General features: G+C 36.5%; 1 protein-coding gene across 5 annotated transcripts in view; it reads right to left on the bottom strand.

The window, feature by feature from the left end:
- The window catches only part of PDE2A (phosphodiesterase 2A), a 314549-nt gene that overhangs the window by 123809 nt on the left and 176101 nt on the right, over positions 1-14639 (bottom strand). For all 5 annotated transcript variants that reach the window (XM_085898655.1, XM_085898657.1, XM_085898656.1 and 2 more), the window contains 3 exons: positions 4604-4678; positions 4052-4093; positions 680-748 (listed from right to left, as the gene is read on the bottom strand). In XM_085898655.1, the coding sequence (XP_085754781.1) occupies positions 680-748; positions 4052-4093; positions 4604-4678 (186 nt within the window). The remainder of the gene's footprint in view (positions 1-679; positions 749-4051; positions 4094-4603; positions 4679-14639) is intronic.

Below are 14639 nucleotides of genomic sequence, written 5' to 3'. Positions count from 1 at the left end.
GTGACTGTTTCTAGATTACAGGTTTCCTTTCTCCACCTTCTGAGTCCAATTAACCTTTATCAATAAGCTTTGGTCTCGTGTATATATGTTTAGCCACCGTCTTACACTTTTCTCTTTCTCTACACCTATTGATTACATATCTTAATGAGTCTTCCGTACATCTACAATTATTTTTTAATTCTTCTTCTTCTTCTTCTTCTTCTTCTTCTTCTTCTTCTTCTTCCTTATTCCATTTTTACATGGGTCACCACAAAGCTGGTTGATCACCCTTCTCCATCAATTCCCATCAATCACCAATTATTCTACCAATCCCACAACTTCTAAATCTCTCACCACCGCATTCTTCCATCTGCTTTTCAGCCTTCCTCTTTTCCTTCTTCCTGGCAATCCCATCTCCATCACTCACCTCACTACATACTCTTTCACCCTCCTCATCACATGACCAAACGAATTCAATCTCCAATTTAATGGTATTTAAATTGGAAATTGAATTGGTTTGGTATCGTAATATTTTCCAATTGAAAAAGAATATCAATAATGATGTTTAAAAATAGTAATATTTTCCAATTTTCTTTCATATATCCAAAGATAAATAAAGATAACAATACAAAATATGTGGCAGTAATTTTATAGTGAGGGTATTTATAATCATTCATTAGGTGTGTTTGGGAGATCTTACATTGTCTGTATCCACCAGGAATGCACTTGTTTTCTCTTCCACAAGCTTCTCCATGAGTCCTGAACCTAGCTTTCTCACAAACCGAGGAAACATGGATTCAGACAAGCTGCTCTGAACACTTCTTTCAGACACTCAACCAAAAAACAAAAACAGTGCAACATATTAGAGTAGGGAAAGAGCTCACATAAATGTTATTCATTTACATTTTCAATCAATACCATCATTCAGTGCAGTTAAATGTCCATGGCTCATGTTTGGAATGGCATATTAGGTGGTAACTTGGAAAATATTGAGAACAGAGCCACGATGCTGCAACAGAACACATATATGATTGTGGACTCCTTATTGCTCCGTACATTTATGGGAGCATCAGGATGCTTTTGACGGGTTCGCGAATGTTTTCGTACCAAAGAGTTGATGCTGCAATGGTCACTACTCCATCACAAGGTGATAACGAAGCAGCCCTCCACCAGGGTATAAATGTAATATGGAATAGGCAAAGCCTAGAAGTGAACGTAGAATTCTTCTTGCATTCGATGCTGCAATTTCTGGTTACTTCGGCCTTGGATTCGGGATCAGCGATCAAATAATGTAAATCACGATTTAAAATTATTTTTTGATGATGCGGGAGATATCTTTATGATAATAATAATACCTCAACATTACCTTCACAACAACAACTACACCGCCTACAACAGGCTCTCATCTAAAAAAATTAATATAACCTCAACATTACCTTCACAACTACACCACCCAGAACAGGATCTCATCTGAAAAAAAAATCCTCAGCATTACCTTCACAACAACAACTGCACCGCCCAGAACAGGATCTCATCTAAAAAAATTAATATTACCTCAACATTACCTTCACAACGACATCGACACTGCCGTAAAAAGGATATCATCTAAAAAAATTTAATATTACCTCAACATTACCTTCACAACAACAAGTACACCGCCTCGAACAGGATGTCATCTAAAAAAATTAATATTACCTCAACATTACCTTCACAACAACTACACCACCAAGAAAAGGATCTCATCCAAAAAAATTAATATTACCTCAACATTACCTTCACAACTAACCACCTAGAACAGGATCTCATCTGAAAAAAAAAAATCCTCAACATTACCTTCACAACGACAACAACACCATCTAGAACAGGATCTAATCTAAAAAAATTAATATTACCTCAACATTACCTTCACAACAACAACTACACCGCCCAGAACAGGATCTCATGTAAAAAAATTAATATTACCTCAACATTACCTTCACAACTACACCACCCAGAACAGGATCTCATCTGAAAAAAAAATTAATATTACCTCAATATTACCTTCACAACGACATCGACACTGCCGAAAAAAGGATATCATCTAAAAAAATTAATATTACCTCAACATTACCTTCACAACAAGAAGTACACCGCCTCGAACAGGATGTCATCTAAAAAAATTAATATTACCTCAACATTACCTTCACAACAACTACACCACCAAGAAAAGGATCTCATCTAAAAAAATTAATATTACCTCAACATTACCTTCACAACTAACCACCTAGAACAGGATCTCATATGAAAAAAAAAATCCTCAACATTACCTTCACAACGACAACAACACCGTCTAGAACAGGATCTCATCTAAAAAAATTAATATAACCTCAACATTACCTTCACAACTACACCACCCAGAACAGGATCTCATCTGAAAAAAAAAAATCCTCAACATTACCTTCACAACAACAACTACACCGCCTAGAACAGGATCTCATCTGAAAAAAAAAATCCTCAACATTACCTTCACAACAACAACTACACCGCCCAGAATGGAATCTCATCTAAAAAAATTAATATTACCTCAACATTACCTTCACAACGACATCGACACTGCCGAAAACAGGATGTCATCTAAAAAAATTAATATTACCTCAACATTATACCTCAACATTACCTTCACAACAACAACTACACCACCAAAAAAAGGATCTCATCTAAAAAAATTAATATTACCTCAACATTACCTTCACAACAACACCACCGAGAAGAGGATCTCATATGAAAAAAAAAAATCCTCAACATTACCTTCACAACAACTACACTGCCTAGAACAGGATCTCATCTAAAAAAGTTAATATTACCTCAACATTACCTTCACAACTACACCGCCTAGAACAGGATCTCCTCTGAAAAAAAAATTCCTCAACATTACCTTCACAACAACAACTACACCGCCTAGAACAGGATCTCATCTGAAAAAAAAAATCCTCAACATTACCTTCACAACAACAACTACACCGGCCAGAACAGGATCTCATCTAAAAAAATTAATATTACCTCAACATTACCTTCACAACTACACCGCGTAGAACAGGATCTCATCTGAAAAAAAATTCCTCAACATTACCTTCACAACAACAACTACACCACCTAAAACAGGATCTCATCCAAAAAAATTAATATTGCCTCAACATTACCTTCACAACTACACCGCCTAGAACAGGATCTCATCTGGAAAAAAAAAATCCTCAACATTACCTTCACAATGACAACTAAACCGCCTAGAACAGGATCTCATCCAAAAAATAATATTACCCCAGCATTACCTTGACAACTACACCGCCGAGAACAGGATCTCATCTCAAAAAAATAAACACTAGAAGTGAATGTAGAATTCTTCTTGCATTCACTTCTGACTTTACCTATAACTTGTTCATAACTGTATACGCAATTTCTGGTTACTTCGGCCTGGATTCGGGATCAGCGATCAAATAATGTAAATCACGATTAAAAATTATTTTTTGATGATGCGGGAGATATCTTTATTAAAATCAGTGGAGGAAATATACACCATGTCTGATATTTGGGTCTTTCATGTCTCCCAAATGCCTTTATCTCCCGGTATGCATCATTCCCCATGACAAAAACCAGAAGCAAAAAAAAAAACCGGAAACAAAAAAAAAAACCGGAAGCAAAAAAAAAAAACCGGAAGCAAAAGGGTCATAGCCAATGACACGGATTCCAAATTGCCAAGGTATTGTGTTGTTGTTGTTGTTGTTTCCTATTCTCTCATGTGCACATGTGAAGTATGAAGCTCACTTCGTTCGCTATAATTTTGCCAGGGTGTCAGCATACTTGTTTCAAAAGAAAGTGTATGAGCCTTACTCTTCACAAGCAAATAAAACAGATGGACAGCCAGCTTAAAACCCTTTCTGAAAGATACCCCATCCCTGTATCCATCGATGCATTGTCATGCCTTTGAAACGCCAGGATTACAGTTGTGAAGCTAATCAAACCAACACTAGACAACACAAAGAAAGGCAAGTATGCTACCGTGAGATATTCTGTCAGACTTTATTGGTTGGCTTACCGGGAAACTAATGTCTTCCTCCAAAATTTTATCCCCAACGACCTGGAAAAGACAAAACAACAAGAAAGGTTCATAATAATGCTTTAAAGCAGATATCAGGGTTTCAATCAAACAATGAGGCATGACTTATCTTGTCCATGTGCATGTAGTAATGGCAGTTGTAATACAGTTTTTGAATTTCTCAATCCAAGCTCAAAACATTATTGTAACTGTTGTGATTTCAGACATAGTCATCATAAAAAAATATGCAAGTGAACTGTCCTTGATACCAGACAAAAGTCAGAAACTCAACAGAGTTTCTCCGAGAAGAGAACCAAATTATAGAAGAAACAGTGTCACAATCAGAAAATATGATAGGATGTCAAAGAACTAAACATGAGAGTTTGAAAGCTCTCGAATATTGGTTTAACAAAGCAGAGAAAATAAAATTTGTTGGTTTTTGATCAAATATATGAACAAATGTATTTCCACCTTGGTCAAACTCCTTTGCACCATATGCAGGTTTTTATTCCAAGTTAGTATAACTAAGTGGCAATTCCCTGCTCTACTTGCCTGGCAGGACAGGAGTTGCGTTTCCTCTGAGAAGAGAAGCAGGCAGCAGCATGATGAGTCAGTCTCTCTCTGGAGCTATAATCAGTTCGGATGAGAAGAACAGTACAAAGACAATAGTTGGTAAAGGATGGAAATAAACTACGAAGTGGAATACGGAGCAACAGGAGGGCAGAGAAGTAACTCAAAGGCAGTTATCTCACAGGACCGATGTTTCATCCAAAACAAGTTAAAGAAGAAAACAGGACGATGTAGTGTAAATTAAATATACCAACAGTAATATGGTCATGCACCTCCAGGGAGCAGTTTGCAACAACCCAAGGGAAGAGCTCTGAATAAAGTGAGCTCAAATGGCACAATCGAGTCGATTGGAAACCCATTCTCTTCACCTCCAAAAATCCAAGTTCTTCCCTTTACCTAAAGGGGGCACAGCATCTGCGGAAAGATGCGCCGCCTAGAAATGATGCTATTTGTGGGATGAACTCATAATTGACTCCCAGCCCATATGTGCACGTGATACAACTACAAGTCCTGATTCAACCAATCAAGTGTGTTAGCTCAGGCAAAGACTAATTTGAACCAGCTATAGAAAGCAGACACCAAAATGCATATTCACATGTCGAGTCTGTCTTAAGGCTGTGTGGGGGAAAAATTTATATTAATGTATTTTAAATTGAAACAAATGGAGTTTCAGAAATGTAACTTTTATGCTGCAAATAGAATTTGCTGTCATTTCTGGCCAAAAGACTTTTGCCCTAAATGATAAGAAATGTGTTGTTCTGGAGCAGAGTGACCGAGCTGATAAATGAACCTTTGCTTAGAAAATGTACGAAGTGGCTTTTTGTCTAAAAGACACGTCTACAGTCTGGGTGAATATCCCCCAACCTCTCTCTCATGGAAGTATAAAATATTTTGAAAGGTACATTGTTCTCAGTACAAGCACGTGAGGAAGTATAGTTTCTCAGTGGCTTGTACTCCTTGGAACTGACCAAGTACCAAGTTAGAATAAAACTCTCTGATGCAATGTAGAAGTGAATTGAATCGAGTTGGTCTAACTGTTAACTAAAGTAAGAATAAATGCAATAGAACCAAATAATATTGCAATCAAATGGGGATTCTTAAGTTCATTGTACAAGTGTGAGAAGTGTATGGTGCATAATTAGGAAATAAATTGTTTCACAAGGAAGGACTTGTGTGGACATCAGTTTTATCAGTGTCGATAGGGTTTTTGAAGGATTTTATAATCAAATCGGACAAACGTTAAACTCTGTCTGAAGTCAAATAGGATTCCACAATCGGCCAGTTAGAATCCTTCAGGAGGACAACAATCACAACAAGGTGGGTTTAAAAATCCACATCAGTTGACACTGAACACAGGAACGAGGCAAAGGTAGGGAATACATTTTTAACACTCTAAAAAGTAATGCATTTATAAGTACATTGTATACAATGAGTTAGAAAATATATAAATTCAATTGATATTAATCGGTAAACCTTATACGTTTTGGTATGTTTTGGACTATTGTGAGTATCTCACTCAAAGAACATTTTGAACAACCTACAAATGAGAGGAAGGCTCAAATGTATTGAAAAGGTGGAGAAAGTGGAAGGAAGCATTCCAATTATTCAATGGAATCACAATTATGGTAGAACATAATGGGAAATGCTTTACCACCATTTTCTTCTCAGGAATATATATATATATATATATATATATATATATATATATATATATATATATGTATGTATATGCAGGGGGTCCCAAAAGTCTGGATCCATAGGCATTTTTACTAATATACAATTAGATCTTTTTCTTTTTCTTTCAGATCCAAGATGGCTTCGAAACTAACAATAGAAGATAGAATTGAACTCATTCTCATGTATGCAAGACAGGATTCTTCACATAGAGGAGTTGCTGTTGAATTGAATAGAAAGCATCCTGATAAGCATCTAATAACACATGCCACTGTTAAAGTGTTTAAACGTTTTAGGTTCAGAAATGTTCAACATTCTTGTATTTAGCGTATAGACAAGTGTCGTGAAGTCCAAGGCCGTCAATTTGAGCATTTACTGTAATAAAACTTCTAAATAAATTTTTGCCTCTGGATCCAGACTTTTGGGACACCCTGTATACACACACACACACACACACACACACACACACACACACACACACACACACACACACACACACACACACACACACACACACACACACACACACACACACACACACACACACACACACACACACACACACACACACACTCAGTCTCTTTAAGGAGAGAACCATGACCAGTCAGAGGTAGCCCTCCGCAGAATGAGCTTTGAGAGGGAGAGAGGAGATGTTATGCGCTGCGGTAAAAAAAAAGATGTGATGCACCAGTGCCAAGCAGTGAGCTTGGGAAAATCACAGTTGTTAAATTAATTTTCATGCCAATATTTTTGCACGCTTATATTCCCAAACTAAAATCTCTTAACGCTGGAGTCGCGGTCAAGTCGCAAAAAACACAATAATGAGGGAGGAATAATGGTTTAAATTTTAACAAGGATGGGAACACGATAAAATAATAAATCAATGAGAAATTGGGACAGAGAAGAAATAAGGTCTTAACCATGTAGAGTTGAACAGAAAATGCAGGAAAAAACGGGAGAGTGAGAAAGATGGGAGATAAAGGTACATATAGTGAGGTACAAAAGTCTGAGTCCACATTAATCAATACCAAGCTTTCTCACACCCCAACTTGAGATCACAATTTTTCATGATATCAAATATATTTATTCATGTTGCTTCATTTATTACCTTCACCCACCAAAGGTAGACGGAGGTTAGTTATGTTTAAACCCCTGTCTGTCTGTCTGTTATTTGCAGAAATCGAAGATTTTTTCAAGTATATTGGCTGGTTGTGTGCATTATTACATGCAAAATTGAAGATTTTTCAAGCATGTTGGTTGGTCGATTTTGATATTCTGTCTGTCTGTCTGTCTGTCTGTTTGTCTGTTTGTCTCCTACAGGTCTCAATTTTGAACCGATCTTCACAAAACTTTACCACATGGTAGAGTTTGTCACAAACAAGAAGCTAATTGTTTTTGGGGTCTCAAGGTCAAAAGGTCAACAACTTAGGGGAGATTTCCAAAATCCTCAATTTTCGTCTGATTGACTTAAAATTTGAAGAGGATTTATATTTCAGGTCACTGAATTCAAGTGGCCAATTATTTTTGAGGTCAGCACAGTCCAAACGGTCAACATAGGCCCAAGGTCAACAACTAAGGTGGTGTTTCTAAAATCCTCAATTTTCATCCGATTGACTTTCAGGACATTGAATTCAACCACTAATAATTATTTTTGAGGTCCACATCGGCCGGATTTCTAAAATCCTCAATTTTCATCTGATTGACATGAAATTTGAAGAGGATTTATATTTCAGGTCACTGAATTCAACTAGCCAATTATTTTTGAGGTCAACATTGACCAAAAGCTCAACATCAGCCGGATTTCTAAAATTGTCAATTTTCATCTGATTCACTTGAAATTTGAAGAGGATTTTCATATCAGGTCACTGAAATTCATCCACCAATTATTTTTGGTCAAATTTGTTTTATGGATTTTGCAAGTATTTTGCTCTGCACGACGTCTTCTTTGTTCTGTTTGTTTGATTTTATTTTAATCGCCTACAGGTTACAATTTCAAACTGATCTTCACAAAACTTCACTACCTGGAAGAGTTCGTCATAAGTAAGAAGGCTATTGTTTTTGAAGTCAAACAGTCAACATAGTCAAACGTCAACAACTCTTTCGAATTTCTAAAATCCTCAATTTTCATCCGATTCACTAGAGATTTCAACAGGATTTGCATATCAGGTCACTGAATTCAACCACCTATTATTTTTGAGGTCAACATAGGCCAAATTTCTGAAGTGTCCATTTTCATCCAATTGACAATTTGAAGAGGATTTGCCTATTTGGTCATTGAATTCAACCACCATTTATTTTTATGGTCAAATTTGTTTTATCGATTTCAAAAGTATTGTGCTATTCATGACATCCTCCTTGTTTCTTGAAAAATCGAAGAATTTTCAAGTATATTAGTCAGTTGATTTTGTTATTGTCTGTCTGTCTGTCTGTCTGTCTGTATATCACCTACAGGTCACAATTCTAAACTGATCATCATGAAACTTTACCAAGTTCTCGAGGTAGTCTCAACTGAGAAACATATTGATTTGAGGTCAAAGGTCAAAGGTCATCTTGAGGTCAAATTTCTAAAATCGTCACTTCATCTGATTGACTTAAAATTTGAAAAAGGTTTGCATATTGCGTCACTGAATTGGGAAGCGAACTATTTTTGAGGTCAAAAGGTCAAAGGTCAACTGAAGGTGAAACTTCTAAAATCATCAATATTTATCTGAAAAATCATCAATTTTCATCCGATTGAATTGAAAATTAGACAGCAATTGCATATTATATTACTGAATTAGGAAACCAAGTATTTTTGAGGTCAAAAGGTCAACTCAAGGTCAAACTTCTAAAATCATCAATTTCAATCTGAAAAATAATCAATTTTCATCCGATTGACCTGAGCTTTGATTAAGATTGTCAATTTTATTCTTTATGAAATGGACAATGTGATCTATGCATGGCAACCTTTGGAAAGGAGCATGGATTTTCCAAGTATCGTACTCTACATGGCATCTTTTTCTTGTTTGTTTGTTTCTTTGTATGTCAATCACCTACAGGTCACAATTTTAAACTGATCTTCACAATACTTCACCACCCAGCAGAGTTCGTCATAATTTTACAAACCCGGCAGAGAAAAGGATTTGCAAATCAGGTCACTGAATTCAACCACCTAAAATTTTGAGGTCAACATAGGCCAAAGGTCAACAGCTTAGGTGATATTTCTAAAATCCTCAATCATCATCCCATTGACTTTAAATTTAAACAGAATTTGAATATTAGATCACTGAATTCAGCAAACAGGTATTTTTGAGGTCAACATTGGCTAAAAAGTCAACACAGGCCAAATTTCTTAAATTGTCAATTTTCATCCGATTGACTTGATATTTGAAGAGTTGCATATTTGTTCGTTGCATTCAACCCCCAATTAATTTAAGGTCAAATTTGTTTCATGTATTTCATAAGTAACGTGTTATGCTCAAAAATTTTTTTGTTTGTTTGTTTGTGTGCAAGACATCTCAAAAAGTGTGGATGGATTCGGATGATATTTGGTGAGCAGGTTGGGTGTGTGACAAGGACAAATTTGTTGGATGTTGGTGAAGATCTGGCTATGGATCTGGATACTAGAATTGTTAAAGTGATTCTTTACCATTGAGAGATAGTGCTCAACCAATATATAGCACAATATCTCAAAAAGTTGTGGACGGATTTGGACGAAACGTGTTTGACAGGTTGGTTGTGTGGCAAGGACGGATTTTTTTTGGTGCAGATCGATTTTGGTGAAGATCCGAATCTGTATCTGGAGACGAGAATTATTTAATGTTGAAAGTGGTTCTTCACCATTGAGAGATAGGGACAAAAACGATATATAGAATGATATTTCAAAAATGTATTGGGCCCAATATGTTCTCGTGGATCAGGCATTACGTGGCGAAGGTATGCACTCCACCAAGTGCCCTTATAGTTCAAAAATGTATTGGGCCAGATATGTTCTTGTGGATCAGGCATTATGGGGCAGAGGTATGCACTCTACCAAGTGCCGTTCTAGTTTATTATGTGATCAAATTAGAAATTTGGGTATCAACAATAAGTCACAAAATAGTTAAGAGAGAAGAGAATAATATGGTATCTTGGGACATACGGGCATGGAAATATTATCCATTAAAAATAGCAATAACTTTGAGTGCTTACATTATATACCGGTACATATGTATACTCACCACAACAAATGAAACAACTTTTAAACAGTGAAATAAGCCATAGATTCACAATTCAGAGATTATTCGTCATGAGTATGCAAAATATGAATGTTGAGGAATGATCACCGAATTAAGAAAGTGGACGAGAAACACGTTATAATCTTCACCTGAACGAAGTGATCTGTGAAATTCAATTTATATAGAATCTATGTACCTGTTTGCATATGAACCGTGACAACAGACGTTATAAAATGACCACCATGACGGCTCAGGAAAAGGTAGGCATCATTTAAATCGAAATTAGGTGGCTCATACGATCAGGCTAGTAGAAGGAGGAATGACTCAAACTGCTCTGTCATTTCTAGGATACTGAAAATGTACCATCAGACTAGACAATTCACAAAAAGACCAAGTTCAGATTGCCCAAGAGTTATAACCCAGTGCTGTCATTATCTTAAGAGATCATTATCTTATTAGCCTTGCAGAAGGAACTTTTTCAACATGATCTCTCCAGAATGAGAGCAATCAACCATCAAAATTCCTTGAGCAGTGCTATGACAGGTGTCAGCCACAAGGATGTACTCATTATGCCTGTAATCCTCCCTCTGGATCAACAACAAGGTCCCAACTTCATCTGTATTCATAACAAAACTCATTCACACTGTGCACATGTCAATATTACATAAAAGAATCGCATATCCCACATGGACTGCTCTGTTCATGCGTATGGCAGCTTGGCTGCTGGAGTAGCTATCATTTCTTTGAAGCGTGGCTGTAGAGCAGATGTTGTGCTACGCTTCCAGTACACTGGTACTCATTTTGCTGGCCTCGGAAGGATGACAGGCTGAGTCAACCCAACCTGGTGTGAATTCTACAGCCAACGGGGCTCGAATTTAGGACCCTAAGATCCTAAGCCAGACACCCTAACCACTAACCCAACACCAGGCGACTCACATGGCGTACCCTGCATTGATCTCCAGACTTAAATCCAATTGAACACACTTGAGACATCAAGATGATCCTTCGGGCAACTTGTTTATGATTTCCATGTCCATCCACAGTCTTATGATTAACTGTAAGTGGTAATTGTCAAATAATGATGCAATATCCTACAGCAAGAGATGAGTCATCTCACTTAGTAAACAACATGAACTGCACAAGTTTGTATAACTGTCACATGCAATACAATCCGTGGGTGGGCCCCTTCTGATGTTCTGACCAGTGTGAGAAAACCCTCAGCACCCACACAAAACACGTGTGTGTGTGTGTGTGTGTGTGTGTGTGTGTGTGTGTGTGTGTGTGTATGTGTGTGTGTGTGTGTGTGTGTATATATATATATATATATATATATATATATATATATATATATATATATATATATACATATATATATACATATATATATATATATATATATATATATATATATATATATATATATATATACATATACATATATACATATACATATATATATATATATATATATATATATATATATATATATATATATATATATATATTGTTACGGCTGTGGAAATTCGCATTACACCATGAAGGGCCCATAGGTGAGATATCTCCAAGTACATGTGTAGTTAGCCCCAACCCCGTTGTCTAGAGGGAATTTATGTGATTCATTCGGGCTGCGACGCTTTGAGATAGCCGTTTTTCTGTTCTATCTTTATTTTGAACCAACCACGTCAGTAGGGTAAGAATACTGATTCTGGCTCACTTTTCCCCATGTAAATGAATGGGGGATTTTCAGCGATTTATATTTTTTTTCCCTAAAAATAAACCCCCCTTTTTATCCCAAGGTATATTTATTTGTCTCCCCTTTTAACTTGGAGGTTGAACCTCATTGAATTGAACACCTGAGGGTTGAACAGCTCACTCATTGAACCTATAAAGATTTGTTCATTCTCAAATTCCTTCAATAGTTTAATTTTCTTTGCACAATAATCCCCATCTAAAATATTGACAAACAAAACATTTGAATCTTTATATTTTTTAAGATACCCCTTTTGTGCCATTACGAAATGATAAACTTCTCTTAATGCTCTTGTTTGACCACCTCCTGAGCCACAGGTTATTTTTTGTTAAGCCCCGCCCACTTTTCTTTAAACCCCGCCCACTTTTGCTAAGCTCCGCCCACTTTTCATAAGGTATTTTTTCTAAGCCACGCCCACTTTTCCTAAGCCCCGCCCACTTTTGCTAAGCTCCGCCCACTTTTCATAAGGTATTTTTTCTAAGCCACGCCCACTTTTCCTAAGCCCCGCCCACTTTTGCTAAGCTCCGCCCACTTTTCATAAGGTATTTTTCTAAGCCACGCCCACTTTTCCTAAGCTCCGCCTACTTTTGCTAAGCCCCGCCCACTCTTACATCATTTCCAGTTCATCTCTGACTCACAAAGAAATCACTAGAAAATTACAGGATGTTATGGTTTTGAAAAATTTCCCAATGAAGGCTTGCCTAGGCTTGCCCAGGGAATTTCCAAAGGAAACCACACCCACCAGTCTTTCTCTATAAAAGCTTCAAACCCAGGCTCCATTTTAAACATTTGTTCTTGCTGGCAATGGTGTTCTGTGTGCTTGTCTCAAACTCTCTGTCTTCTATGGAACTAAACCTTCAAGTTGATGAACTGGATTCAAACCTCTTATCTATTGAGGTAAGATTTTTTATTTTCCTATTTTCAAACTTTGATTGAAGCATACTCATTTAATAATTAAATAACTTAATTAATACATTATTATTTTCTCTCACAGGAAATTGTATCTGAAAATACTGCTTTTGCTACAACTTGGGGGAAATTGTTGGCTTGGTTGAAGACCTTGAGTGGGATGACTTTGGTGTTCCTTGGAACTCTCTGTCTTCTATGGAACTAAACCTTCAAGTTGATGAACTGGATTCAAACCTCTTATCTATTGAGGTAAGATTTTTTATTTTCCTATTTTCAAACTTTGATTGAAGCATACTCATTTAATAATTAAATAACTTAATTAATACATTATTATTTTCTCTCACAGGAAATTGTGTCTGAAATACGAAATGAAAATACTGCTTTTGCTACAACTTGGGGCGAAATTGTTGGCTTGGTTGAAGACCTTATGAGCGACCAAGACCCACAGAACGAGTTCGTCCTTGATGACCCAACCAAAGAGTTATACCTTGGAGACCAGCAAAATCCTGAAAAAGAGTTTTACAGCAATAGTACTCATTGTGAGTTATCAAGACAATACCCACTGAACAAGTTATACCTTGATGAGCCAGAATACAAGTTTTACCTTGGAGACTCACAAATTTTGAAAAAATCAGTAAATGAGTTCTGCCTTGATGGTTTAAATAACTACCTTGGAGACTCAGGAAAAGGGTTCTGCCAAGATGGTTCTAAATATGGGGCCTACCTTGGAGACTCACAAATTTTGAAAAAATCAGTAAATGAGTTCTGCCTTGATGGTTTAAATAACTACCTTGGAGACTCAGGAAAAGGGTTCTGCCAAGATGGTTCTAAATATGGGGCCTACCTTGGAGACTCACAAATTTTGAAAAAATCAGTAAATGAGTTCTGCCTTGATGGTTTAAATAACTACCTTGGAGACTCAGGAAAAGGGTTCTGCCAAGATGGTTCTAAATATGGGGCCTACCTTGGAGACTCACAAATTTTGAAAAAATCAGTAAATGAGTTATCCTTAAGAGACTTTGTAAGTTGGTTTTACTTTGAATACTTGAAATGTGGGTTCTGGATTGATAACTCACAATGTGATACATATCTTGGAAACTCAACGGGAATGTGGTTATACCTTGAAGACTTGGAAAGTTGGGTTTATGTTGGACACTTGAAACTTTTTTGGGGGCTTTTATTTATTTATTTATTTATTTATTATTATTATTATTTTATTTATTTATATTTTGGAGACTTTTGGAGTTGCTATCACTCTTTGGGATCTAAACCTATCGATGTAGTTCTTTGTCGGATGGTGCTTGATGGGAGCAAGATCAAGAAAGTTCTGGGAAGAAAGTGCAGGCTTACTCCCCCTTTCTACGTCATCAAACCTGAAAGCCTTAAAAGACAGAATTGGAAGAAGAGAAAAAAAAAAAAAAAAACGTAAAATATATATATATATAGGTGGAAATCTCATTTTGAAAAAGACTGTGTTGGGTGAGGATTG

Source organism: Eptatretus burgeri, chromosome 10 (assembly GCF_056783735.1).
Source record: "Eptatretus burgeri isolate ZD-2024b chromosome 10, Ebu_testis_v1, whole genome shotgun sequence".
Classification (NCBI taxonomy): domain Eukaryota; kingdom Metazoa; phylum Chordata; class Myxini; order Myxiniformes; family Myxinidae; genus Eptatretus; species Eptatretus burgeri.
Note: the sequence above shows the minus strand (reverse complement) of the source record. Positions and strands in the feature narration are given on the sequence as shown.